This window comes from Rhinatrema bivittatum, chromosome 6 (assembly GCF_901001135.1).
Source record: "Rhinatrema bivittatum chromosome 6, aRhiBiv1.1, whole genome shotgun sequence".
Lineage (NCBI taxonomy): Eukaryota > Metazoa > Chordata > Amphibia > Gymnophiona > Rhinatrematidae > Rhinatrema > Rhinatrema bivittatum.
The window spans coordinates 177,595,850-177,622,571 of NC_042620.1; the positions used below are offsets into that span (position 1 = coordinate 177,595,850).

At 45.5% G+C, this 26,722-nt stretch overlaps 1 protein-coding gene across 1 annotated transcript in view; it reads right to left on the reverse strand.

Annotated features, from left to right (window-relative positions):
• NME9 (NME/NM23 family member 9) overlaps positions 1–26,722 on the reverse strand; it is a 316,239-nt gene that overhangs the window by 206,503 nt on the left and 83,014 nt on the right. Inside the window, exon 8 of the mRNA XM_029606189.1 lies at positions 4,517–4,599. Coding sequence (XP_029462049.1) covers positions 4,517–4,599 — 83 coding nt within the window. The remainder of the gene's footprint in view (positions 1–4,516; positions 4,600–26,722) is intronic.

A 26,722-nucleotide genomic window follows, 5' to 3' on the forward strand; every position in this document is an offset into this window, starting at 1 on the left:
GTCAGACTCAAATCGTAGACTCACTGATGTTCTCAGGTACTGGTAGCGTCACAAAACCTTCCACACCTAAATCCTACCATTCAAAATGGCATGATTTACCACATGACGCATACAAAAGGGTATTACCCTTTTTTCTTTTTACTATACCACTCTTTTCTCTTGCTCCCTCGGATTCTGCTCCCCAGACATCCTCCACATAGGTACACCTCTGTTCCAATTGGTGTATCGTTTCGGAGTGGGGATACCCGATTAACGGTAAACCTCTTCTGAGTCAGCTTACCATGGATTATCCACTGATCAAGCCACCTCTATTTTCACTAGTCACGGAATGGAATCTTTATCAAGTCTCATACGTTCTCCGTTCGAGCCTTTCCATTCCTCTCATTTCACAGTTTGCCATGGGAAATTCTTTCCCTCATAAATGTCATTTCTGCCAACAGGGTCAGTGAGCTACACACCTTGTTACATACTCATCCGACCCTGCGTTCCTCCGTGAATGAGTGGTTTTACGTATTCAACTTTATATCCTTCTTAAGTTAGACGTTGCATCTCACCTTACTCAGAATATACTCTGCCCATTTTTCCCAACACCTCTCTCTCACCAAAGCGAGAGGGTTTTTTCCACTTCTTGGACAGTAATAGTGCACTTGCATTCTATCTAGATCACACTACATTCCATAGGAATTCCACCTAACTCTTTCCTTCTGTGGCAAGAGTCAACCTGCGAGTTCCAGTGGGAAAACAGACCTATTCCTCCTAATTGACGGTCTGTATCTCTTTTCCTGCCAACAAGCAGGCATTTCACTACAACACTGTGTGCAACCACACTCTGTTGCGTCCGTCCCAGCCTCAATAGCTTCCCCTCGGCTGCTGCTGCTTGTACATATTTATCAGGCTGCAACCTGGAGCTCTCTCTCCATACCTTCGCAGCCCAATATTGCTTTGATACGACTAGCCGGCATGCTCCATGTTTGGCCAGTCCGTCTAATCTTATTCTTTTCGGTTTAACTACCTAACATCCTTCCACCAACCCGTTAAGTGTTTCAGGATGCCCTCCGTTCCAAATTCCATCCCCGTCATTGCGCATTTTGCGCGTCTTGGGTGCATTTGGTGCACTCTTGGGCATCCTCAGTTCGGTACTCACCCATGTGTGAGGACTACCATCCTGCTTGTCCTGTGAGAAAGCAAGTGTTGCTTACCTGTAACAGGTGTTCTCACAGGACAGCAGGATGTTAGTCCTCACGAAACCCACCCTCCACCCCGCGGAGTTGGGTCTGTATACGTTTTTACTTTTATTTTAGTTTCAATTGCGCTTTTAGCTATAAGACGAGACTGAGGGAGACACCTGTGGCTCACAGGGATAATTGCAGGCTGAGCATACTCAGTGTGCCAGTGTCAGTCAAAGCTTTGTAGAAACTTTGACAGAAAAGTTTTCCGTACAGGGCTCCATCCTGTGATGTCACCCATATGTGAGGACTACCATCCTGCTTGTCCTGTGAGAATGTAGTCTCCGGGGATAAAGGAAAAACTTCAAAGCAGGAAAAATCTTCACCCTGGAAGAAGAAAGGAACTTCAGGGAATTCAACCCACCCCAGGAATGAAACTGTGGACAATTTTTCCTTCTGTGCCCTCTGTGTGGGAAATGGTCATCAGGAGGACCAATGCCTATTTGGAAAGGCCAAGAATAAAGAGACCTTGAAGGGAACAACTAAAGGCAAAGTCAATCCCAACTAGTGGGCATGTTTTTTTTGTATGGTGGTGGATTATAACGTTGAAGAGCATCCAAGGTTAGATGACATGGAGTGCTAATGCAAGCTGGAAGAACAGTGCATGAAAGAGCAGGCAGCAATAGCAGAACCCCAGAATGAGAATGAAAAATGGGAAGACTGGATGAATAGATTTGCAAAACTACAAAATTGTAGCTTAGTAGATATGCCTCATAAGTATTTTGTGATTCGGGTAGAACTGGCTGAAGAACCCACCCAAACATCTGGCAAGACACTTATTCATGAGCACCTCCTCCAAAAAAGGGTGCATCAATCACAAAAGAAAGAGACACCTGTATATATGGGGACAAACAGGAATACCTAACCAGTCAGGTCCTGCTGACAATCTTGGCAAGTCAAACCATTATGGAAGTGGGAGTCCTTCCTGAGCTCCCGTACTCACTTATTCTGGGACCCTGTCCCCAGTTTACAGCCCAGTGGAGTCAGCTCATAGAGAATCAGGACAGCCCACCCAGGGGTGGGTCACCAGTGAAGAAGAGCCAATAAGTAGCTTGACAAGGCTGAGCTGAGGGGGAAGGTATGTGAGGGAACATATAAGAAACTCCCTCAGAACACCTCAAATGACAGGCTACATGTGTTGCAACCGTCCCTTCCCGACGGCTTCACTCCGCCTACCTTTCTTTCCTTGCACCTCCTCTTGCTGTTGATGGACACCTAGCTGCTGTGGCATCTGCCTGCTGTCCTCTCCGGTGTCCCCGGACCGGCTTGGGCGTTGCCTCCCGCCATGCTCCGTCTGTACCTTAGGGCGCGTGCACCACACGGCCCTCGCTCTTATTTCCTACTTGGCGCGAACCTCAGGGGCATCCCCCTGTGATGACGTCACGCTGCCCGGATATTTAAAGCCTACACTGTTTGCTAGCCTTTGAGTTAGCAAGGGGAATTCCTACTGATGGGATTCGCTCTCAGTACCCAGCTACTCTGCCTCCAATCTACTATTGGAATATTAACGCAAGGGGGCCTCACTTGCTTTTCAGTTCGCTATCAGGAAACCGGCTCCTCGAGGGCCCATGTTCCCTGACTCGCTGCCTGCTCATACCTTCTCTTCTGCCTGGAAGGATTCGCTGTCTTCAACACCAGTGAGTACTACCATCTTCACCTCAGAGCTTTCCCTGGAACCAAGTACTCGCTCCTCAAGGGCCTGCCTCCGTTCCAGCCTGGTGACATCTCCTAAGTGGAACCGCAGTGTGAGTACATTTCCTTCAAGCCTCTCAGCTCTCAGGGATCAGGTACTCGCTCCTCGAGGGCCTGCTCTTCCTATTCTGGGGTTCTCCATACTGGGGCTTGTGCATATTCCACTGTACTCACTATTCTCAGTTCTTTCCACTACAGCACTGCTACCGGAGAAGTCGCTGTTCCAGCACCTGAAGAATACTAGCCCAGCCGGGCTACTTCAACTACTCATCACTGCCACCTCTGGTGGCTACACCACATTGTTTAATAAAAGATCAATCTCTGTGTTTGTGTGTCCTCAGCTGAGCCTGACCTGTGGCCCCTCACGGGACTGCCCCCCCCCCCCCCCCCCCGTGGGCGTAGTCAGCTGCCACAGTGTCCAAGGGTCCACCCAAACCTCACTAATTATAACAACATGTATCTGTACCAGTCCTTAACTCCCAACCTAGCAAGGGATTCTGGGCTAGGGTGGATCACTGCAAGCAGGGATATGAGGCCAGGGCTCGAGTAATGAGGAAAGCGCCAGAAAGAGATGGAAGCCTCGAGATAATGAGCTGTAAGTTGCAATTGTTTTATTGAACCACTTAAACCAGCTAAGTTGGTTTTTTTTATTATTGTTATCAATAAAGAAGTTTATAAAGAATTTTGCCAGAGTAAAAGCTGGAGTCTGTTCTCTGCTAGTCCTGACCACAGATCCATATAATGAGAATGAACAGTTGGAAAGTCTCATTAAAAGAGCTAAATTTTTCACATAGATTTGGGGAGGGCAATCATAATTCATTTACCTGGGTAAATGGCTGTATACCTGGGAAAATAGGCTGTCTGAAAACTGCCTATCCTGTATGTGGGTAAAAGTACATGTGGGGATAAAATATGTTCGTGCTTTTACCCATAGGAAAAGTAAGCAGGCTCAGAGATAGGTTTAGGTTAGGGAAGTCAACAACATACATAGTTTTGCATTTTCAAAACTATATATATATATATTTTCATTTATATTCCATTTCTACAAAGTTTGAAGCAGGCCACAAAATAACCATTCATAAAATGTACATTTAAACAAAAGTACAAGAACTAAAACTGAGCTGCACGGCTTAGGGCTTAGCTAATATGTGTTAACATATATTTTAGTACACAGGCTGAAAGTTCTACATCTCAAAGAAAACACGTAATCTGCCAGATATTTCAGTGATTAATATTAAACGCCTCCTTGAATAAAAAGTTTTAAATATATGTATTGTTTTGTAGGAAAAATGAATCCGCAGAAAAAAAAAGGTACAAATCTCTACGGATACTTTTTCCTCAGGTAATTTTCAAAGGGAAAATCCATGCATACTTTTCCTTTGACAATCAGACTAAAGTCCATGGGCAAAAATACCCATGCACTTTACAACTACATACAGACATTTGAAAATTGTCCCCATAATGATCCATCTTTTCAGAAAATTCTCAAGGCAAATTAAATAAAATGAATATACATACAAAAAAGTCTAAAAGAAACTTGGATCCCTTGATAAGCTCACCAATTGCCTCCCACCTATTATTCCAATTATATTTCTTACCTTCATTATAATTTCATTTGTTTTTCCATGAGCTACAGCATCTGGTTTGATAATCGCCACTGTACAGGATTTCTTAGGAGGAACTACAGTAATACAAAGCAAAGTATAAGTCTGTATTGCATTGTACAGTTCTATTTCTTAAGAACTAGCTGCCACTTGACAATGTAGGCACAATTCTTCAGCCATTTTCAGGACTTGTGTTCTAGGAAGGCCAGAAAAAATGGATGAATAAACAAAGGAGTCTGGGACATATTTTTATATATTTTAAGAAAGGATTGTTTACTCTGCAGTAAAAGTTGTCTCCTCACCAGCTCATCTCAAACGTAAAACTTCTGCAAATGACTTGTGAACCTGATCACAGACTGATCCTTCCTTATTTTATAAAGTCCAAAGACTATGAAGTCAATTTTCAAAAACCTGAAAAATGAATAATGTATCTAGCTAAAGTTAGCTGGGTAACTTACCCTGGATATTCAACAAAATAAATGTCTCAAAGAATATCCGCAAACAAAGTTATCTGGATAAACCTATCTGGATAACTTTGAAACCTAACTGGCTATGTAAGAATATAGCTAATCTGGTTTCAAAGTCAGCAAGTTGGTTTTCTATAAATGGTATTTTCTGTAGATAGCAAAATGAATTAGCTATTACATGTGGGTGATATCATCTGGTGGCACCGAATGGATGCGCTTTTCCAAGCTAGTAGAGCTGTTATGTTTGGCAGCTTGTGAGATGTCCCCAAAAGCTGCTGCACTCACTCTTTATGCCGCCAACTGACGGGCCTCCCCTCCATGGAAGGACACTGCCGGACCTCTCTCACGTGGCAGGATGCCACTGGGACCCCTCTAGCTCCCCTCCGTAGGCATGCGCACGCCTGATGTCACTGTTTTTAAGGGACTCCTGGCATTCCATGGCTAATTCATCTGATCTGCAGAAAACACAATTTACGGTAAGCAAATTTGCTTTTTTCATCGATAAGCAGACTAAATTAGCCATTACATGTGGGGAGTCCCAAGTTGAGGGTTGCAGTGGCGTGTTTACTTAGTAAGCAACCCAGCCCCAACTGGAAAGTAGACTACACCGAGAACAGATTTCGCAAAACTGTTCGTCCAAATTTACTATCAGTCTTTGACAGGTTATCAAGATAGTGGTGGAATGTAGACGTGTGAACTGAAAACCAAGTTGCAACTTTGCAGATATCCACTTGAAGATAAGCATCAGAAGTAGCCATGGCTCACTTGATGAGTCTTCACAGAGTCTGCGACTTGTAGTCTTGCTAAGGTGTAGCAGTGGTGAATGAATTCAGCCAGTCAGTAAAACAAAGTACGCTTGGCAACCGCTACTCCTAGCCTATTAGGTTCATATGAGACAAACAACTGAGAGCTTTGACAATGTGGCTGAGTTTGCTTCTTGTAATATGCTAAGGCCTTTTGCAGTACAGAGTATGGAAGTCTTTTTTTCCCTTCATTGCATGGGGTCTAGGGAAGAAGGTAGGCAATACGAGGATTGATTGGTACGGAAAGTAGAGACTAACTTCGGCAGAAATTTCAGTGAGAATGAAGAACCATCCTGTGTGGAAGAATTGCATGTACGGAGGATAGTGAATGACAGCTTGGAGTTCGCTGATTCTTAGCTGACACAGAAACATAGAAATGAAGGCAGAAAAGGACCAATGGTCCATCCAGTCTGCCCAGCAAACTTCCCATGGTAGTATCTGCTGCGCCATGCAGGTTACCCCCATGTATCAGTTAGTGCTGCTTGACGTGCTTTGCTTATGGACTTGGTCATAGAAGCAGTTTTATTTTTTTTCCCTTAATGTCAGTCTTGGTTTTTTTTCCTTAATGTCCGTGCATCAGTATACCAGATTGTAAAAAAGTCATGACTCGTGTTGGTTGTCTCTGAATCCAAATTCCTCTTTCCCTCCATCCCCCACCCCATTTCCTTCGAAGTAGAGAGCAATGTTGCAGTTGCATCAAAAGCATCAAGGATTATTGGTTAAGGGTAGTAATCCCATGTCTTCTGTAAAGGGTAGTAACTTCTGCTCTGAGCAGATTACTCCCATGCTTATCAGTTCCCCAGACCGTAAAAATCAGTGCGATGAGGAACACCACCTTCTATGTCAAGTACTTTAGAAAAGCTGAATCCAGAGGCTCAAAGGGAGACTTCAAAACTTGGGAAAGAACCACATTAATTTCCCCTGGAACAGGTTAATTTTGTACCAGGGGCTTAAGATGCTCTAGATCTTTCATGAAATGAGATATCAGCAAATGAGTAGAGACTGATTTGCCATCCAGCTGAGTATGGTAAACCACTATAGCACTGAACTGCACTTGTACTGAAGTGGCAAGACCTGAGTGAGAAAAGTGGAACAAGTATTTCAGCAGATGCTTAGGTTCATAATAAAATAGGTCCGAAGCATTTTGTTGACACCATTTGGAGTACCTATTCATTTGAAGGCATAATTTCTTCTAGTGGATACATGAGAGGACTACTGGAAAGCTGCATGAGATATGTATACCAGATCTGTCTGGTTCAGTCAAGTGCAGTCCTGAGGAACCTTTATCGCTGCTTGGGTAAGAAGCAGTAATGGTGGAAAAGGTACATAAGGCTTTGTCTCCAATTGAGGAGAAAAGCTTCCTGAGCTAGTCTGTGATTGCATGGTAGAACTGAGCAAAATTGATTTAGTTTTGTATTCTGTTGTGATGAGAATAGGTCCACCAATAGTAGACCCCATTAGCTGAAGGGTTTGTTGACCACTGATTTCTGTAGAGCCACTCATGTGGTTAAAAAACTCTGCTGGGTGGTTAAAAAAATTCTGCTGGATCTACCTGCATGTTAGAGATGCCCGGAAGATAGAACAGCTTGATTTCTTTCTACACAATTCCAAATTTTTAGGGGTTCCTGGCAGAGAGGCTATAATTGCATTCCTCCTTGCTTATTGATGTAAAACATGTCAACTTGGTTGTCTGTTTGAAATCAAGATGCTCTTTCCCTGAAAGAGATGCACAAATGCTTATAAAGTTTATCTGATTGCTCCCAACTCCAATAGACTGATTTGAAAACAACTCTCCTAAAGCGACCAGATTCCCTGTGTTTGAATGTTCCCAGTAAAGACTCCCTACCCTTTGGTAGAGGCATCGATTGCCAATACAACTTGATAGGGGAATGAGCGAAGAAGGAATTCTTTCTGTAGAATTCAGTGGCACAGTCACCACTGTTACTCTCATTTCATTGTCCCTATTATTTGAATTTGAGACGAAAGCAGTTGAGTTAGTTGATTCCACTGGATATGTAGAAACTACTGGATGTAGCAGATATGAATGCAGGTCGGCAGGACACATGGATAGCTACTGCCATATGACTGAGAACCATGAGGAGCCTTCTGCCTGTTAAGTGTGGATTAATGTCGCATGAGCAAGGTTTTCACTCAGTCGTGAGATGGATATGCTCTTTCCTGCAACGAGTCTATCCAACTTGAGTCTCTGAGAGGGCTCTAAGCTCATCTTCTCAAAGCTGACCAGAAAACCTAAGTAGGGTAGAAGACATGTCATTGTGCATAAGGAGAGGAGCACGTCCTCTCGTGATTTTGCTGTTATTAGCCAATTATCTAGATATAGGAAGACTTATACTCCCTGGAGATACTGATGAGCTGCCAATATTGCAAGGCATTTTGTAAAGACCCTCAGGGCTGATGATAGGCCAAATGGGGCACTTAGTACTTGTAAAGGTCGATATTAAAAAGCCTTTTAGATGGATAACTGAAAAGATATAGAAGCATCGGGAATAGGAACCCCATATGTGTTGAGACGCTGGAACTGGCTCTATCACTTGCTGTTTGAGATGCGATTGTACTTCCAGACAAAGCTTTGGCAGAAGACACAGATCAGGATGGAGCAATGTGGAAGGGATGGTGGTTGGAAGAAATGCAACTGGTACCTAGATTGCATGATTTAGAGGACCCAGAGGACCCAGAGTTTCAATGCGTGGATGAGACGATGGTGTAGGGAAGAGGGATTCAGCTTTGTAAGGAACTGGGGAAACTTTTGGGGAAAGGGGAGACTTTTCCGAAAGGATGGGCTCCACCTTAACCAGAGTGGAACCAAGCTGCTGGCACTAACTTTCAAAAAGGAGATAGAGCAGCTTTTAAACTAGAACAAAGGGGAAAGCCGACAGTCACTCAGCAGTGCATGGTTCGGAGAAATGTATCCTTGAAGGATACTAATGAAACAGGAGAGTTAGGGCATCCCAACAGAGAGGTTCCATTAAAAGCAAATATAGTCCATATGCCTATATGTAAAAAATCACCAAAACTAATGATTTCCGAATTATCCCAAACAACTGAAAAGCAGGTTGTTAAAACAAACAAAAAACACACTTTGAAATGTCTATATGCCAATGCCAGAAGTCTAAGAAGTAAGATGGGAGAGTTAGAGTGTATAGCAGCAAATGATGAGATTGACATAATTGGCATCACAGAAACTTGGTGGAAGGAGGATAACCAATGGGACAGTGCTATATCAGGGTACAAATTATATCGCAATGATAGGGAGGATCAACTTGGTGGGGGTGTGGCACTTTATGTCCGGGAGGGTATAGAGTCCAACAGGCTAAAGATCATACAAGAGACTAAATGCTCAGTAGAATCTATATGGGTAGAAATCCCATGTGTGTTGGGTAAGAGTATAGTGATAGGAGTATACTACCGTCCACCTGGACAAAATGGTCAGACAGATGATGAAATGCTAAGAGAAATCAGGGAAGCAAACCAATTTGGCAGTGCAATAATAATGGGAGATTTCAATTACCCCAATATTGACTGGGTAAATGTAACATCAGGACTTGCTAGAGATATAAAGTTCCTGGATGTAATAAATGATTGTTTCATGGAGCAATTGGTTCAGGAACCAACAAGAGAGGGAGCTATTTTAGATTTAATTCTTAGTGGAACACAGGATTTGGTGAGAGAGGTAACGGTGGTGGGGCCACTTGGCAACAGTGATCATAACATGATCAAATTTAAACTAATAACTGGTAGGGGGACAATAAGTAAATCTGCAGCTCTAACACTAAACTTTCAAAAGGGAAACTTTGATAAAATGAGGAAAATAGTCAGAAAAAAACTGAAAGGTGCAGCTGCAAAGGTTAAAAGTGTTCAACAGGCTTGGACATTGTTTAAAAATACAATCCTAGAGGCGCAGTCCATATGTATTCCACGCATTAAGAAAGGTGGAAGGAAGGCAAAACGATTACCGTCATGGTTAAAAGGTGAGGTGAAAGAGGCTATTTTAGCCAAAAAATCATCCTTCAAAAATTGGAAGAAAGATCCATCTGAAGAAAATAGGATAAAACATAAGCATTGTCAAGTTAAGTGTAAAACATTGATAAAACAAGCGAAGAGAGAATTTGAAATGAAGTTGGCCATAGAGGCAAAAACTCATAATAAAAACTTTTTAAATATATCCAAAGCAAGAAACCTGTGAGGGAGTCGGTTGGACCATTAGATGACCGAGGGGTTAAAGGGGCTCTTAGGGAAGATAAGGCCATTGCAGAAAGACTAAATGAATTCTTTGCTTCCGTGTTTACTAGTGAGGATGTTGGGGAGATACCAGTTCCGGAGTTGGTTTTCAGGGGTGATGAGTCAGACGAACTGAACGAAATCACTGTCAACCTGGAAGATGTAGTAGGCCAGATTGACAAACTAAAGAGTAGCAAGTCACCTGGACCGGATGGTATGCATCCCAGGGTACTAAAGGAACTCAAAAATGAAATTTCTGACCTATTAGTTAAAATTTGTAACCTATCATTAAAATCATCCATTGTACCTGAAGACTGGAGGGTGGCCAATGTAACCCCAATATTTAAAAAAGGCTCCAGGGGTGATCCGGGTAACTATAGACCAGTGAGCCTAACTTCAGTGCCGGGAAAAATAGTGGAAACTATCCTCAAGATCAAAATTGTAGAGCATATAGAAAGACATGATTTAATGGGACACAGTCAACATGGATTTACCCAAGGGAAGTCTTGCCTAACAAACCTGCTTCATTTTTTTGAAGGGGTTAATAAACATGTGGATAAAGGTGAACCGGTAGATGTAGTGTATTTGGATTTTCAGAAGGCGTTTGACAAAGTCCCTCATGAGAGGCTTCTACGAAAACTAAAAAGTCATGGGATAGGAGGCGATGTCCTTTCGTGGATTACAAACTGGTTAAAAGACAGGAAACAGAGAGTAGGACTAAATGGTCAATTTTCTCAGTGGAAAAGGGTAAACAGTGGAGTGCCTCAGGGATCTGTACTTGGACCGGTGCTTTTCAATATATATATCAATGATCTGGAAAGGAATACAATGAGTGACGTTATCAAATTTGCAGATGATACAAAATTATTCAGAGTAGTTAAATCACAAGCAGACTGTGATACATTACAGGAGGACCTTGCAAGACTGGAAGATTGGGCATCCAAATGGCAGATGAAATTTAATGTGGACAAGTGCAAGGTGATGCATATAGGGAAAAATAACCCTAGCTGTAGTTACACGATGTTAGGTTCCATATTAGGAGCTACCACCCAAGAAAGAGATCTAGGCGTCATAGTAGATAATACATTGAAATCGTCAGCTCAGTGTGCTGCAGCAGTCAAAAAAGCAAATAAAATGTTAGGAATTATTAGGAAGGGAATGGTTAATAAAACGGAAAATGTCATAATGCCTCTATATCGCTCCATGGTGAGACCACACCTTGAATACTGTGTACAATTCTGGTCGCCGTATCTCAAAAAAGATATAGTTGCAATGGAGAAGGTACAGAGAAGGGCAACCAAAATGATAAAGGGGATGGAACAGCTCCCCTATGAGGAAAGGCTGAAGAGGTTAGGGCTGTTCAGCTTGGAGAAGAGACGGCTGAGGGGGGATATCATAGAGGTCTTTAAGATCATGAGAGGTCTTGAACGAGTAGATGTGACTCGGTTATTTACACTTTCGAATAATAGAAGGACTAGGGGGCATTCCATGAAGTTAGCAAGTAGCACATTTAAGACTAATCGGAGAAAATTCTTTTTCACTCAACGCACAATAAATCTCTGGAATTTGTTGCCAGAGGATGTGGTTAGTGCAGTTAGTGTAGCTGGGTTCAAAAAAGGTTTGGATAAGTTCTTGGAAGAGAAGTCCATTAACTGCTATTAATCAAGTTTACTTAGGGAATAGTCACTGCTATTAATTGCATCAGTAGCATGGGATCTTCTAGGTGTTTGGGTAATTGCCAGGTTCTTGTGGCCTGGTTTGGCCTCTGTTGGAAACAGGATGCTGGGCTTGATGGACCCTTGGTCTGACCCAGCATGGCAATTTCTTATGTTCTTATGTTCTTATGTTCTTAGGTAATCTGACGCCATTGCACCATGAAATGTTGGATTCTTCCCTCTACTGGAAGAGTGGGGAACGCATTCTTCGGAGAGATCAAAAACTAGACCCTGATTTAGGCTGGGCCTTTGTGTGGTTTTTAGCTGACAATATTCCTTTGTCAATGGCTGGAAGTGGCCACTGATGCTGGGCTCGAAGAGACAATAGATAGTACTGTTGAAAAGACTGGTAGGGCCGCCTATGGAAATATGAATGTTTGTATGGGTATAAGTGATATCTCACCATAGAGGGCTGTTCAGGAGCTGATGAGAATTACTGCACTGCCACATTTTGGTCCCTTAGCTGTGTGACATTCCCTGGAGCCTTTCTCTGAAAAGACTGTCTCCCAAGTAGGAGAGATCTGCCAGTTTCTCATGGATGTCTTTGAAGATGCTGCTTGCTCAAAGCCATGCCAAGCGTCTAGCTCTGGTGGAGGCTGAGAAAATATATGAAATAGAATTAAAAGATTTGCAGACTGTTATGGTTTAGCGGTGTTTGGGTGGATTCTTGGGTACTGTGGCAAATGACCATGCCCATGGGGAGGGGCCCCATGGGGAGCCACAGAACTGGGCTAGACTCAGGACGCACAAACACAGAATTAGATCTTTTATTGTACAACTTGATGTATACCACCAGAGGTTGCAGTAGTGAGGTGATCCAGAGGTAGCAGTCTCGGGACCCTCAGCAGAGGGAACCCGTCTCACCACGTTGGTATAGGGGGATTCCAGTGTAGGTTTCCCAACAAGGCAATGCCGTAGATGAGACAGACTGAGAGTTAGATTACTCACTAGATGATAGCTGTAGGTTGGCGATTCCACCAGGCAGATGTAGATGGTACAGGCACCGGGGCAGGGAGAGCAGGACCTCGAGGAGAGAGTACCTGATCCCAGTAAGGCACTTGAAATAAATCAGAGGGCCCCCAAGGAGCGGGCATCCAGGTTAGAGAATACCCTGAAGGGCAGAGAGAGAAAGCTTCCTGCGGCAGCATGGAAGCAGCAGAGTAGCTTAGACCGGATGAGTCCAATCCAATCCGTATCACGATCCTTGCTAACTCAATGAGCTAGCAAACAAGTACAGGCTAAATACCTGGATGGCGTGACGTCACTTGAGGGGGACACCCCCGAGGTTTGCGCCATAGCTGGAATAAAGACATGGGTAGCGCGCGCGCACCCTAGGAGAACCTTGGGAGAAACATGGCGGGAGGCAACACCATAGCCATTCCGGGGACGCCAGAGAGCGCGTTTTGCAGATGCGGCGGTAGCCATCTTCCCAAGACTAGCAGGGAGAGCAGAGAAAAAGGTGAGGCACAAGGTTCGAAGCCATCTGAGACCGACGGATGCAACAGTATCCTCCTTTAAAGGGCCCCCCTCCAGACCTCCCACCTGGTCTTGGTTTCCGAGGATGCATTCTGTGGTATTGCTGAAGCATCTCTTTATCCATGATATTAGCCAAAGGTTACCAACAGTTTTCTTCAGGTCCATAACCTTCCCATGACAGGAGGTATTCCCATACTCTGCCTCTCTTTCTCACATCAAGGATAGCGTCTATGTTGTATTCGATGTCTTCTTCAGCATCAATAGATGTAGGTTCAGGTGTCTTGGTTGAGAACTCACTAAGGACTAGTGGTTTCAATAGTGAGACATGGAACGCATTATGAATCTTCAATGCTGGTGGAAGTTTCAGACTGTATGTAAGATTACCCAGTCGTCAGAGAATGGGAAAGGGTCTGACGAAGCATGGAGCAAAACAAGCTGATGGTAGCTTGAGTCTTAGATGCTTTGTGGATAGCCAGACTTTGTCACTAGGCTGGAAACCCGGAGCCTTGCAGTGATGAGCATCATAGCCTTTCTTTGTTTGTTGTCCTGCTTTACGAAGCATCTCTTTAGTCTTAGTCCATAGTTGTTGGATATCTTTGGTAGTAGATTGAGCTGCCGGGGACGACACTGAAAGTGGAAGTGGTAATGGTAGTGCTGGTAGACATCCATAGACCACTTCAAATGGTGTTGATCCAGTTGATGTTGCTGGATGAGAGTTGATGGCGAATTCAGCCCAGGGCAAAGGTTCAGCCCAGTCATTTTGATGAGTGCCCACATAGGCACAAATGAACTGCTTGAGTGTCCTATTCATTCTCTCCGTTTGCTCGTTAGACTGTGGATGGTATGCTGAGGTGAAGTCGAGAGAGATATCAAACGTCTTGCACAATGCGTTCCAGAACTTAGCTGTGAATTGGGCTCCTCGATCAGAGATGATGTGCTTTGGCATGCTGTGTAGGTAAAAGATGTGAGTGATGAAAAGCTTTGCAAGCTCCATGGCTGTGGGTACGCCAGGGAGAGCCATGAAGTGAGCCATCTTTGAGAAACAATCTACTGTTACCCAGATCATGTTATTTCCTCCTGAGAGTGGTAAGTCTACCACAAAGTCTGTAGCAATGTGTGTCCATGGCTCGTCTGTACTGGCAAGGGTTGGAGTAGGCCCCAAGGATGGCCGGGTGGCGGTTTCTGTCTGGCACAATTTGAGCAAGAAGCAATGAAGGAGAACGTGTCTTCCTTCATGGTGGGCCACCAGTAATACTTCTGCAGTTTAGCCAGAGTTCTGCGTTGACCAGGGTGTCCAGCCAATTTAGAGTCGTGAGCCCATGCTAACAGCTTTTTTCTTAGGTTCTTGGGTACAATGGTCTTATCCGCAGGTACTGGGTGAGTAGCTGTCAAGATAACTCTTTTTGGGTCGATGATATGCTGAGGTTCATCTGGAACGTCCTCAGAGAGAAATGAGCAAGATAGGACATCTGCTCTGACATTCTTATCTCCAAGGCAGTATTTCAGCACAAAGTCAAATCTGTTGAAGAACAGGGACCATCTCGCTTGCCTATGGTTTAGGCGCTGAGCGTGGCGGAGGTACTCCAGATTTTTATGGTCTGTAAAGACTGTGATCTGATGTTGTGCTCCTTCAAGCCAAGGGCGCCACTCCTCGAATGCCATCTTTATTGCCAGGAGCTCTTTATCTCCTATGCCGTAGTTCTCCGCTGGCGAGAAGTGACAGGAGAAAAATGAGCACGGGTGTAAGGCTTTAGAATCACCGGCCTGGCTTAGCACGGCCCCTATGCAGACATCTGAGGCATCAACCTCTACGATGAAGGGCCGAGTCGGATCCGGATGTCGGAGGCATGGCTTGCTCGAGAAGGCGTCTTTCAGTTTCTGGAATGCTGTTACTGCCTCCGTAGACCAATTGGCAACGTTGGCACCTTTCTTCGTCATAGTTGTAAGCAGAACAGTTAGTGAAGAGTAGTTCTTGATGAATGTTCTGTAGTAGTTGGTAAATCCCAGAAATCGTCTGAGAGCCTTTAGACCTGTGGGTTGTGTCCATTTCTTAATGCTCTCTAGCTTCTGTGGGTCCATCTGGAAACCTTGGTTGGAAACAATGTACCCTAAGAAAGGCACTGATTCCTTGTGAAACTCGCACTTAGACAACTTGGCGTATAGATGATGCTCTCGGAGTCTTTGCAGCACTCTTTTGACATCCTCCAGATGAGTGGTCATGCCTTGGGAAAATATCAAGATGTCATCTAAGTACACAATGACACATTTGTATAGAAGGTCCTGCAGAATGTCGTTCATCATGTTTTGGAAGACAGCCGGGGTGTTGCAAAGGCCAAAGGGCATCACTAGATATTCAAAGTGACCGTCCCTGGTATTGTAGGCTGTCTTCCAATCATCGCCAGAGCGGATGCGAACTAAGTTGTAGGATCCCTTGAGATCAAACTTGGCGAATATCTTGGTTCCCTCTAGTCTATCAAATAGCTCTGAGATGAATGGTAAGGGACAGCGGTCTTTCACGGTGATCTTGTTTAGACCTCTGTAGTCTATGCATGGACACAACGTTCCGACCTTCTTCCCCACAAAGAAGAAGCCTGCGCAGGCAGGAGACTTGGAGGGACTTATGAAGCCTTTCTGAAGGTTTTCCTGTATATATTCGGACATGGCTTTATTTTCTACCACGGAGAGAGGGTAGACCCTTCCTTTGGGTGGTTCAGTGTTAGGCTTCAAATTGATGGCGCAGTCGTAGGATCTGTGTGGCGGTAGTACGCCTGCAGCTTCTTTGGAAAATACATCTTGAAAAGATGCATATTGAGGCGGCAACCCAGGCATCAATGGGATAGCTGGCATGCAGGGTATAGGAGCGACCTCCATTAGACATTTACCATGGCAATCTGGACCCCCAACATGAAAGTTCCAGAGTGGCCCAATTGAATTGAGGCATATGCTTTGTTATGGTTAAGCGGTGTTTGGGTGGATTCTTGGGTTCTGAGGCAGATGACCACGCCCAAGGGGAGAAGCCCTGTGAGGCACCACAGTACTGGGCTAAACGCAGATGCACAAACACAGAGGTGGTTCTTTTATTAAAGAGCTTGAAGTGTACCACCAGAGGTAGCAGTAGTGAGGTAATCTGGATGTAGCAGTCTCAGGACCCTCTGCAGAGGGGACCCTTCTCACCCCGTTGGTATAGGGGGATTCCGGTGTAGGTTTCCCAGCAAGGAAGTACTGTGGATGAGATAGACTGAGAGTTAGATTACTTACTAGATGGTTGCTATTGGTATGCGATTCCACCAGGTTGAAGAAGTTGGTAGTGGCACCGAGGCAGGGAGAGCAGGCCCCCGAGGAGCGCGTACCTGATTCATGTAAGGCACCTAAAATAAAGCAGAGGGCCCCCAAGGAGTGGGTATCCAGGTTAGCAATACCCCGAAGGGCAGAGAGAGAGAGCTTCCAGTGGCAGCACAGAAGTGGCAGAGCAGCTTAGACTGGCCGAAACCAATCCTTTGCTAACTCAACGAGCTAGCAACTTAGTACATGCTATATATCCGGATGGCTTGACGTCAGTAGAGGGGAACGCCCCCGAGGTTTGCGCCAATGCTGGAATAAAGACATGGATGGCATGCGCATGTGCACCCTCGAAGACCCTTGGGAGGAGCATGGCGGGAGGCAGCACCATAGCCGTTCCGGGGACGCCGGAGAGGTCGGCTTGTAGATGTGGCAGCAGCCATTTTCCCAAGGGAAGCGGGAGGAGCAGTGAACAAGGTGAGGCAAACCGGACAAAGCCATCTAGCACCAATGGACGCAACATGCTGCTGCAGCCATGGTAGCCCCAGTACTATAGAATGCATGGCCTTCTCTAGAACAAAGAAGGAGATAGTTTCAGAATGGAGAGCACTGGTTGGGTGCGCTGGGTTACTTCGCCCGGATGGACAGAAGACAATGCGTGATGGTAAATGGAACTTTCTCTGAAGAGAGAGCAGTTTTAAGTGGTGTACCGCAAGGATCGGTGTTGGGACCGGTCCTGTTCAATATCTTTGTGAGCGACATTGCGGACGGGATAGAAGGTAAGGTTTGTCTTTTTGCGGATGACACTAAGATCTGCAACAGAGTGGACACGCCGGAAGGAGTGGAGAGAATGAGACGGGATTTAAGGAAACTGGAAGAGTGGTCGAAGATATGGCAGCTGAGATTCAATGCCAAGAAGTGCAAAGTCATGCATATGGGGAGTGGAAATTCGAATGAACTGTATTCGATGGGGGGGGAAAGGCTGATGTGCACGGAGCAGGAGAGAGACCTTGGGCTGATAGTGTCTAATGATATGAAGTCTGCGAGACAATGCGACAAGACGATAGCAAAAGCCAGAAGAATGCTGGGATGCATAGAGAGAGGAATATCAAGTAAGAAAAGGGAAGCGATTATCCCCTTGTACAGGTCCTTGGTGAGGCCTCACCTGGAGTACTGTGTTCAGTTCTGGAGACCGTATCTACAAAGAGACAAGGACAAGATGGAAGCGGTACAGAGAAGGGCGACCAGGAAGGTGGAGGGTCTTCATACGATGACATTCGAGGAGAGATTGAAGAATCTAAATATGTACTCCCTGGAGGAAAGGAGGAGCAGGGGTGATATCATTCAGACTTTCAGATACTTGAAAAACTTTAATGATCCAAAGACAACGACAAACCTTTTCTGTCAGAAAAAAATCAGCAGAACCAGAGGTCACGAGCTGAGGCTCCAGGGAGGAAGACTAAGAACCAATGTCAGGAAGTATTTCTTCATGGAAAGGGTGGTGGATGCCTGGAATGCCCTTCCGAAGGAAGTGGTGAAGTCTAAAACTGTGAACGACTTCAAAGGGGCGTGGGATAAACACTGTGGATCCATCAAGTCTAGAGGGCGTGAATAAAGTGGAGGCAGCAAAACACTGCACGGAGCGGCAGTAGCCACAGCGACATTCAAACACTGCATGGAGCGGCAGTAGCCACAGAGGCATTCACGGAGCGGGATGCCAGTGGCCAGTAGTTGGTGTTCCACCTTCACGGAGCGGAAGGATAGAGGGCTGCTATCTCCAAAAAAATAAAAAAATAAAAAAACAAGCAAAAAAATAAAAACAGGGGTGGGTAAGAGTATGGGGCAAGGGGGTGGCCTGCTTGTTACAGCGGTTGCTACCCCTAATTGAGCTGGATGTCACTTGGATGCAGATACGGAGCTGCTCTCTAAATTGGTGGTAGGGTGGAGTGGAATTAGGGCTGGAGGGTACTGGAAGCCAATAGTAACAGGTGGGAGAGAGAAAAAGGGAAAAAAAATGGATAAAGTGCGTAGCTTGCTGGGCAGACTTGATGGGCCGTTTGGTCTTCTTCTGCCGTCATTTCTATGTTTCTATGTTTCTAAGGGCTCTCCATGAATTGAAGATAGGAGTAGTGGAGACATCATGGTGGTAGTGGGAATCCACAAGTGCTCCACTAATTGTCATAAAATGAAATTACCTCCTGCCCCTGAGTCCACTAGGGCAAGAGCCTGATATTCTAAGGGTCTGCAGATCAAGGATACAGGAAGAGAGTGTGGAGGAGCGGGTGCAGTAAGACCTAAGAAGAGTCCTCCCGCAGGACTTAGGTCTGCCAGTTTCCCAGGCATGTTTGAACAGCATGGCCAGCTTGTCCACAATACATGCATAGCCCCAACTTCTTCCGCGTTCTTCTCTCTTTTGATGTCAGGTGACTGTGGCCTAATTGCATTGGTTCTTCCTCGCCAGCAACTGGACCCGAGGGAACAGGCCTGGGTGTAGACTTAAATTGAGTCTCGCCCTAAAGGGGTCTGCTGGGAGTCTTGGTCTCTTGAACCTTGTCACGAAGTTGTCAATCAATCCTTGTTGCCAACTTCACCAGTTCAGCAAGGTCTCAGGCATCTCACGAGCTGCCAGCTTGTCCTTCAAACGAGAGTTCAGTCCTTCAAAGAAGAGGGTCCTCAGGCGTTTAGGGCCCCAATGTAATTCAGACGCCAGTGTCTTGAATTCTATAACAAAGTCTGCTAAAGGTTTAGTACTGTTGCGTTCTTGCCTTTTCTCACCCTCGCTCCACCCTCTCTACCTTTGTGGTGATTCCCCTCGGCTCAGACGGACAGATGCAGCCGCAGCTTCTCCCTGCCTCTTGGTCCCGGTGTCCCCGGGCTGGCTTGTCGCTACGGATCCGCCATGTTCCTGATGACATAAGGGCGCGTGTGTGCGCGCTCCAGACTTTGTACCAGCAAGGGCATGAACCTCGGGGGGGCGTCCCCCCCCGTAATGACGTCATCCGTTTTCAATTTAAAAGGTCTTTGTTTGCTAACTACAAATGAGTTAGCAAGGAACTCCAATGGGACTTGCTTCAGCAGTCCATGCTACTTGCAACTACGTTCCGAGTCAGTTAGGGGAAATCTTTCTCCACTGCTCGGCCTTTTCAATCTTACCAGGAGTACCCACTCCTCGGAGGCTCCGCTCTCTCTCTTCTTGATTTCAGATTGTTGGACGGGATCCGGTACTCGCGCCTCGAGGGCCTACGTTCCCGAAGACACAGAAGACTCCTATTGCCTGGAGGCGATCGCAGACGTGAACACAGTGAGTCCTATTACAGACAGGAACCAGTACTCGCTCCACGAGGGCCCTTGTTCCTAATCTCTAGGCTCCCTTCAGTCTAAAATGTTATCGCAGGTACGGAGATCGTGAGTTAACATTGCAGATTGCAGATAGGAACCAGTACTCGCTCCACGAGGGCCTATGTTCCTAATACCTTTCTCAGACTCTCTTCTTCCTCAGAAGATATCGCATACCTATATCTTTTGGATTACTATTACAGATTAACAGATAGGAACCGGTTCTCGCTCCACGAGGGCCTATGTTCCTAAATCTCTTCTAGCCTCTCTTCTATTCCAGAAGCCATCTCATACACAGTTATTGTGAGTTCTATTTCAGACTGCCTATAGGAACCAGTACTCGCCTGCGACTCCGGTTCCTGAATACTGAAGACTCTCTGTTGCATAAAGAAGACATTACAGATATCTACAATTGTGAGTGTATCATCTACCACTGGTTATGCCCAGCATACCCTATCTACTCATTACCTATAGTCTCTCCTTACAGCTCAACAACTCAGAGATCATAGTTCCAGTATCAGAGGGACTTCAGCCCTGCCGAGCACATCAACTCACTACTGCCACCTCTGGTGGTTCTACTGCCAGTCTAATAAAGAACTATCTGTGTTTGTCTCAATACTCCAGTCTAGCCGGTGGTCCCTCTCAAGATCTCCACTTGAGGGTGCTGTCATCTGCCATCGGCCCAGGGATTCACTATTTCTGCTAAGTGTTACTCCTTACACTAATACAGCGGTATTATCATCTGCCACTCTGTGGGAGCCAACCCACATCAGACCATTACTCCTCTCTCTGAGGAAGCTGGTCCATATCAGATAGCTATCTCTCCGTAGGGATTATAAAGGTTGCTGGCTCATCTTTCTACAGGAACAAGCATAACAGTTGCTACTACTTCCCTCTGGGGGAACAGAGCACTAACAGATTGCTAATCCATAGCAAGATCCATAACAGATTGCTAACTCCGCCTCCCTGGCGGGGTGATCGCTAACAGATTGCTAACTCCTCCCCTCTGGGGGAGCAGATCTATAACAAGTACCTGGCTTCAGGTGAACCAACGAAATCCTGCAATGGTATGCCAGGCAAGGTAATCAAAAACTGATCTGAACAGTTCAAGGAATCCGGCAAGATCATATAGGATAGGATCATCGCGCTCCCACAGTGAAGAGGCCCAAGCCAACGCTCTTCCATCCAGATAAGACAAGATATAGGTGGTCTTGGCATAGGCTGTAGGAAAATGGCTTGGTTGCAGGGAAAAGTGCATGCAACACTGGTTAATAAAACCTCTACATTTTCAAACTTCCCCCGACAAGAGTGTTGGAGCAGATAGAGGTATAATTGTCTTGACCGTCACTTCTGGCGGTGTAACTTCTTTACCTGTGGTGGTGGGTAAGTTCATCTGTGCGTGCAGCTGGTTAAATGCAGCAGACAAATTCTCCAGCGCATTCTGCTGTTCGGAGACTCGCTGGGCCAGGCCTGGAATAGCCTGCAATGCGGTGAGCTGAGCCGAATCCATGGAGTTAGCAATCTGTTATGGTTTAGCGGTGTTGGGGGATTCTTGGGTACTGTGGTAGATGACCATGCCCTCGGGGAGGGCCCCGTGGGGAGCCACAGTACTGAGCTAGACTCAGTTCGCACAAACAAAGAATTAGATCTTTTATTGTACAGCTTGATGTATACTACCAGAGGTGGCAGTAGTGAGGTGATCCAGAGGTAGCAGTCTCGGGACCCTTGGCAGAGGGAACCTGTCTCACCATGTTGGTATAGGGGGATTCCGATGTAGGTTTCCCAGCAAGGCACTGCCGTAGATGAGACAGACTGAGAGTTAGATTACTCTCTAGATGGTAGCTGTAGGTGGCGATTCCACCAGGCAGACGTAGATGGTACAGGCACCGGGGCAGGGAGAGCAGGCCCTCAAGGAGCGAGTACCTGATCCCAGTAAGGCACCTGAAATAAAGCAGAGGGCCCCCGAGGAGTGGGCACCCAGGTTAGAGAATACCCCGAAGGGCAGAGAGAGAGCTTCCAGCGGCAGCACGGAAGCGGCAGAGTAGCTTAGACCGGACGAGTCCAATCCAATCCATTTTACGATCCTTGTTAACTCAATGAGCTAGCAAACAAGTATAGGCTAAATACCCGGATGGCGTGACGTCACTTGAGGGGGATGTCCCCGAGGTTCACGCCATAGCTGGAATAAAGACGTGGGTAGCGCGCGCGCACCCTAGGAAGCCCTTGGGAGAAACATGGTGTGAGGCAATGCCATAGCTGTTCCGGGGACACTTGCAGATGCAGCGGTAGCCATCTTCCCAAGGCTAGCGGGGAGAGCAGAGAAAAAGGTGAGGCAGAAGGGTTGAAGCCGTCTGAGACTGACAGACGCAACACAGACCAATCGAAGTAGGTGGTTGATTCTCTCTTCCGCATCCAGGAGTGGTTAAGGATAGTAGTTGCCTTGCTTAGTAGCAGGTAGGAAATGATTCAGTTTTTCAAGGCAGTCATAAATATACTGCACCATGTAGAATTGGTGGATAGATATGTGAGCAGATAGCATTGCATTTTGAAAAAAGTTCTTGCCAAAGTCATCTAGAAGTTTGTAGCTTCTTCTGGGGTGAATTCAACCCTTCTTCACTTTTTTTTTATAGGAGACTCAACCACTACAACCTAGTGAGGCACCTAGATGACACCAGAGCCCAGTCATTGCTGAACTCTGTATTTGAGATCCAGCTTTCTAGCCATGGGACTCCCTGAAATGGAAGTTTCCCACATGCTCATCTGTAGAATGTTAAAGATGTTGTGAACTGGAAGGGCCACTGGTTCAAATGGAGTATCTAAATAAGGCCAAGGAGTTCAGAATGTGGGTTTTTGTCTTTGCAGATATGGATGCCCAGTGCTGTACCCATCTTTTCCACAAACTCAGAATAGATGAGATCCTCTGGTGGAAGGTTTGGTCTGGGGGATCCAGAAGTGGGTCAGAGAGTATGTCAGTTGAGCCTTCATATGAACCTAAAGGCACTGGCTCAGTTATCCAGGTCTCCAATGATAAAGAGGGCAAATCGGGAGGAGCTTCCAGTTGACTCCAAGGAGACGTGGCCTAGTCTATCAACTCTGGCCTACTGGATTCCACTGCGATAGATGATGAGTTCACTCCTACAGGAAAAATTGGGACTCTGGTTTGTGGTAACATCATAGCGATAGTGAAAAGAAGAGGCTGGAATGTTCCTTCTATCTCCTTGGACAGAAAGGTAAAGAAACTCTACTAAATCTGGTGGGACATCCTCTTCTAAAACCAAGACAGATTCTGCATGAAATTAGGCAGTCTGTTGGAGGTAAGCAGTTCTATAGAGGATACCAGTTCTGCAGTCGCCATACAAAGTCCTTCCACTACTAGTCTAGGTGGGGTGAGTTACCTGATTATTGGAGGGGGCAGAGGCAAACTGAGCCCCTTCTTCTGCTGGTCTAAAATGGGCTGTATTGAGCTGTGTTGGCAAAACAGCTTCATAAAGCAAAGTCTGAGGTGGATGCTTTGGTAGTTTGTTGGGGTAGAATGCTTATATGCCTTGGATGACTTGGCATGTTTCGACTGGTTTTTTGAGACATGTGTCGAGGAATTCTGTGCAGGATAATATTGTGTCGAAGCTGCATCATGTGTCCTTGCACTGTGCATCAAGGGATTGTGTGACAGAGGATCTTGTGCACTGTGTGACCACAGAGTGGAGGCATCAGTGTGCATAGAGGCTGCTTGCGTTAGCAGCACTGGAGCATCAAGCGTCAAGTGCACTAGAGTGTTGTGCATTAATCATTGTGTTTATCAAGTGCACTGGTGTGTCATGCATTAAGTACATAGGTGCATCAGAGCTCTGTGTGTCGAGCACATCAGTGCATCATGCATCCAGCACATCACTGTGTTGTGCATCAGTGGAAGATACGTCAGGCGAGTTAATGCATCGTGCATGAACATTGATGCTCCAATGACTGATGCCACTTTGTCTTCAACGCTGGGCGGCTGGTGGAAGTCGACCCCGCAGCTTCTGCCTGAGTGGACGGGGTGGGGGTGGGGGGTTAGAAGAAATCCTGCTCAGCTCTTTTCTGGCAAGGAAGATGAGGCTGCGTTGCAGAACGAGGTCTTACTGAGACTCCAGAGAGATTAATGCAGTTCCTCAATACAAAGTTCCCTAGAATGCTACGAGTGTGGGGACATCTGTCCACAAGCATTGCAGTTCTTCTGGTTGTGTTTCAGTCCAAGGCAGCAGTAACACAGCTGGTTGCCCTTGAAGAGGTACATCATTTTGCCACAGATACAACTTTTAAATCCGTTCACTGTTGTTGACTTCTTCGTCTGGCCAGACATGATGTGCTTCACTGTTATTTTTTTTAGTAGCACTGAAAAGTGCTGTTGTAGGGTTGCAGAGTCAGCATGGCTACTAAATAAGAAAAAACTGAAGAGCAAGTACTGAATTTAAAAGGTTTAAAGGATTTTGTTTTTTAGAGAAAAATTATCTGGAAAGATTTAGTTAGATTTTGTGCTCAGACTAAAAATGACTGAGGAGGCTTGCGAGGCAACGCCCCTGAGAGAGTTCCTGCACATTCTCAGTTGAGCTGAAAGCTCTACCAGCTTGGAGAGGTGAGTCCATTCAGTTCTGCTGGATGACATCACACACAAGTAATTCAGCCTGCTTATTGACTGGAAAAATCCAGATACATGTACCTGGATAGCTTTCAGCTTAGCCAGCTATATTCAAAAGAACATAGCTGGTTGAGTTCCCCAAAGGGAAGGGGGAAATAAAAGAGAAGCTGGGTGTGCCTGTCAGTCCGTTTACTCACTCCAACACCCACCCAAATGAGGCAAACCTTGGGCCTAGCTGCCGGATCCCTCTTTCTCCTCATATCCCTCCCCAAAGAATGCTTCAAAATAGGCCTTCTGGTAGATCAGTGCTCCTCCTCCTCCTCCCTTGCCTGCTCCCCCACCCCCACCCCCACTCCATCTCCCTGTCAAGCCTAGCCTAACCATGTCTCCTCAGCTGAACCCCCTAAAACTTAACACAATCAGAAGCTTGGAACTAGTGTTCGGCTCCCAATTCATCCAGCATGTCTCTGACAGCAACATTGGTCATGTAAGTTACCAGTGTTTATTTATTTAGTTATTTTATATTCCATCAATCCAATTGAAGATCACAATGGTTTACAAAAGTAACATCATCTTTTAGGTCATTACATATTTGGTGTATCACATTTTGGTATAACATAACTTTGGTAAGATACATTTTGGTTTGACAAATTCTTTGGCAAGATACATATTTTCGTTTGATATATACATTGGCAGTACACAAGTGGGTCATATGAATCGAGGGTTATGTTCTTTTACTTCTCAACTGAGGGGAGACATTGGGTTAGTAGGATTGGGATTCTGTTTAGTAATTTACATACGGGCCGATTCAGTAAAATTCGCAGAAGAGCCAGCGCTCCGAGGTGAGCGCCCGCTCTCCAAAGCGCACCCCGGCCACTCTCCTGGGCGCGTGATTCTGTATTTAAATGAGGGTCTGCGGTAATAAGGAGGCGCTAGGGACACTAGTGCGTCCATAGCGCCTCCTTATTGACAGAAGCGGCGGCTGTCAGTGGGTTTGACAGCCTATGCTTAATTTTACCGGCGTAGGTTGTCGAGCCCGCTGACATCCACGGGTTGGGAAAACGGACGTTGGCAAAATTGAGCGTCCGTCTTCCAACCCGCGGGCCGTGGGCAGATTTGTAATTTTTTTTTTTTTTTTAGAATTTTATTTTTTTTTTATTTTTGGGGCCTCCGACTTAATTTCGCTATGATATTAAGTCGGAGGGTGCTGGCCGAAATTAACACATGCCTTCGGGCAGGCGTTAATTTCTGAAAGTAAAATGTGCGGCTTGGCTGTACATTTTACTTTCTGTATCGCGTGGGACTAACTAATAAGCTCATCAACATGCATTTGCATGTTGCGGGCGCTATTAGTTTTTGGGGGGTTGGACACACATTTTCCTCGCGCTATTACCCCTTACTGTATAAGGGGTATTATACAGATACAACTTTTAAATCCGTTCACTGTTGTTGACTTCTTCTTCTGGCCGGACATGATGTGCTTCACTGTTGTTGTTTTTTTTAGTAGCACTGAAAAGTGCTGTTGTAGGGTTGCAGAGTCAGCATTTACATTTACATACGGGCTGATTCAGTAAAATTCGCAGGACAGCCAGTGCTCCGAGGCGAGCGCCCGCTCTGATATTACCCCTTACTGTATAAGGGGTGATATCAGCGCGTGGAAAACGTGTGTCTAGACGGAGGCTAATGGTGCGCTCAGTTTGAGCGCACCATAGTGAATCGGCCTGAGAGCTCTGCTCTCTTGTTACTTGGTATTGTTCTTTGTTCTTGTTGACTTCTGCATTCTGTTAGAATTTAAGCTAGATTATAAGCATTTTTAAATAGCCAAGTTTTTAATTCACGTTTGAATGTTTTTCTTTCTGGGATCAATCCTATTGTTTCCAGAAGTGAATTCCACAGTTTAGGGCCTGCTGAGGAGAACATGCGATCACTTATTTGCATCAGGTGAGTACTCCGGATTGTAAGTACAGTTAGTAGTCCTTTATTTGGGGACCTTAGGGTTCGTTGTGGTGCATATAGGTGAAGCATCATGCTTATTAGTCCTGAGTTATCACTGTGGATGTTTTTAAAAATTCAAAGTTAAAAGTTTGAAATAGATTTGGTATTGTATCGGTAGCCAGTGTAGTGCTATTAGTGAGGGTGTGATGTGATCAAATTTCCTGGTTTCAGTTAAAAGTTTTGCTGCTGCATTTTGTAGTAGTTGTAGATTTTTTAATAGGCTGGTTGGGAGTCCTAGTAGTAGGGAGTTACAGTAATCTATATTTGAGAAAATTAGA